General features: G+C 46.6%; 1 protein-coding gene across 1 annotated transcript in view; it reads right to left on the bottom strand.

The window, feature by feature from the left end:
- brinp1 (bone morphogenetic protein/retinoic acid inducible neural-specific 1) overlaps positions 1 to 2,500 on the bottom strand; it is a 119,272-nt gene that overhangs the window by 90,821 nt on the left and 25,951 nt on the right. The window contains exon 2 of the mRNA XM_060863605.1: positions 1,751 to 2,015. Coding sequence (XP_060719588.1) covers positions 1,751 to 1,965 — 215 coding nt within the window. The 5' untranslated portion in view covers positions 1,966 to 2,015. The remainder of the gene's footprint in view (positions 1 to 1,750; positions 2,016 to 2,500) is intronic.

A 2,500-nucleotide genomic window follows, 5' to 3' on the forward strand; every position in this document is an offset into this window, starting at 1 on the left:
TCTCTGTCTCACTTCTCTCTCTCTCTCTCTCTCTCTCTCTCTCTCCCTGTCTCTCCTCTCTCTCTCTCTCTCTCTCTCTCTCTCTCTCTCTCTCTCTCTCTCCCTGTCTCTCTCTCTCTCTCTCTCTCTCTCTCTCTCTCTCTCTCTCTCTCTCTCTCTCTCTCTGTCTCACTTCTCTCTCTCTCTCTCTCTGTCTCTCTTCTCTCTCTCTCTCTCTCTCTCTCTCTCTCTGTCTCACTTCTCTCTCTCTCTCTCTCTCTCTCTCTCTCTCTCTCTCTCTCTGTCTCACTTCTCTCTCTCTCTCTCTCTCTCTCTCTCTCTCTCTCTCTCTCCCTATCTCTCCTCTCTCTCTCTCTCTCTCCCTCTCTCACTCTCTCTCTCTCTCTCTATCTCTCTCTCTCTCCTCTCTCTCTCCTCTCTATCTCTCTCTCTCTCTCTCTCTCCCTCTCTTTCTCTCTATCTCTCTCTCTCTCTCTCTCTCTCTCTCTCTCTCTCTCTCTCTCTCTCTCTCTATTTGCACGAGCGTGCCAGTCAAATATGCGCAGCTTTGCTAAGCAAAGAGACGAGGGAACAGACGACTAATACTTTGAATTCTGTTCTGACAGATCACGTCTTTCCTGCGTACACACACTCAGACTCCGTCAGCGTTTTCCGCAGCGCCGGGCGAGACGCATTAAAGTTGACGGATGAAAAGCCGAAGTGTCAGAAATGGGAAATCGTAACACGCCATTTCTTTGACAATAACTGTAAATGGGACGTACAGAGCAGACGATGTGTAAAAAAGGCTCAGACACGCTTTTAGCTCATTATTCTTCTTTTTCCTCGACCACAGCGTGGACACAGACGCAGTTAATGGACAACAGAGACGGGAAAAAATAAATGACTCCGTTACGTTTTATCTGTCGTTTTTCAGTTTTGCTTGTAAAATTTATCACCAGTTTATCATCAGATGCTGAAATTCACACACACACACACACACACACACACACACACACACACACACACACACACACACACACAAACACACTCACAATGAGGACAGATTTCTATTCTCTCACTACCTGCTTGAACAGATCTGGGTGCACTGAAAGACCAAAAAATAGAGAATGGAGAATGATGTGTGAAAATGAGAAAAAAGAGTGAGGGATGCAAGAAAAAGTACAGGAAAAAAATATGGAAGAAGATAAAAAATGAAGGTAGAGGAAGGAAGGAAGGAAGGAAGGAAGGAAGGAAGGAATCGATTTAAAATTGTAAAGATAAATAGAAAGAAAGCTGAAGGTAAATTGTAAGAAGTGAGGACCCGGAGGAAAAGGAGAGATAGAATGAGTTAGTGGGTTAAAAGGAGAATGAGAGTGGGAGGGATGGAGGGAGGAAGGAAGGAAGGAAGGAAGGAAGGAAGGAAGGAAGGAAGGAAGGAAGGAAGGAAGGAAGGAGAAATATAAGGAGTGAGGAACTGGATGAAAAGAAGAGAGAGAGAGAGAGAGAGAGAGAGAGAGAGAGAGAGAGAGAGAGAGACAGAGAGAGAGAGAGAGAGACAGAGAGAGAGAGAGAGACAGAGAGAGAGAGAGAGAGAGAGAGAGACAGAGAGAGAGAGAGACAGAGAGAGAGAGAGAGAGAGAGGTAGATAAATGGCTGATGAAGGTGTTTCCCAAAGAGAGAGCGAGTGACAGACAGTAGAAGCTCCTCAGCAGATTTTATTTCTCCGAAGCAAAATTTCCGAACAATCGGACAGACGGGAATCGACACTCACCTATAAATTTTATATCGGGTCGTAAATCCTTGGCGGAATCTCTCCACGAAGGCGAGGTAGGCCCTGCTGTGGTGGAAAGGGCCGCGGTCGGAGATGAGCCAGTCGAAGTGCTTGGGCACATGATGCTCGGAGACGGACGGCTCCTGGCGCAAAGACTCAACTGCTAAACTCCATAGAAACAGGAAGCAAGTGACCTCAATGACCCTCCAGTTCATGCTTTTCCTTCAGCCGCTCTCTGTTCATTCTCGCTCCATTCTATGGAGACCTGGAGGATGGAGAGAGAGAGAGAGAGTGAGTGAGAGAGAGGGGGAGAGAGAGAGAGAGAGTGAGAGAGGGGGGGAGAAGGAGAGAGAGGGGGAGAGTGAGAGAGAGACAGAAAGAGGGAGGGAGAGGGGGGAGAGAGAGGGAGAGAGAGAGAGAGAGAGGGAAGGAGAGACAGAGAGGGAGAGAGAGAGAAGGAGAGACAGAGAGGGAGAGAGAGAGAGAGGGAGGGAGAGAGAGGGAGAGAATATGAGGAGGAGAAGGAAGAGAGAGGAAAAGATTTAAAAGAAAAAGAGAGAAAAGAGGCAGAAATATAAAGTAAAGAAAAAAGAAGAAAGAGAAACATAAAGGAGAAAAAGAGATAGAGACAGATTAGTGACATTAAAGGTGAGTTTAATGAATGCACATTATTTCTGTGTTCTTCGGCTATGAGGCAGCTCTTCTCTCCTCTCCTCTCTTTTCTTCTCTCCTCTCTCCTCTCCACCCTTC

Source organism: Tachysurus vachellii, chromosome 26 (assembly GCF_030014155.1).
Source record: "Tachysurus vachellii isolate PV-2020 chromosome 26, HZAU_Pvac_v1, whole genome shotgun sequence".
In the NCBI taxonomy this organism is placed as follows: domain Eukaryota; kingdom Metazoa; phylum Chordata; class Actinopteri; order Siluriformes; family Bagridae; genus Tachysurus; species Tachysurus vachellii.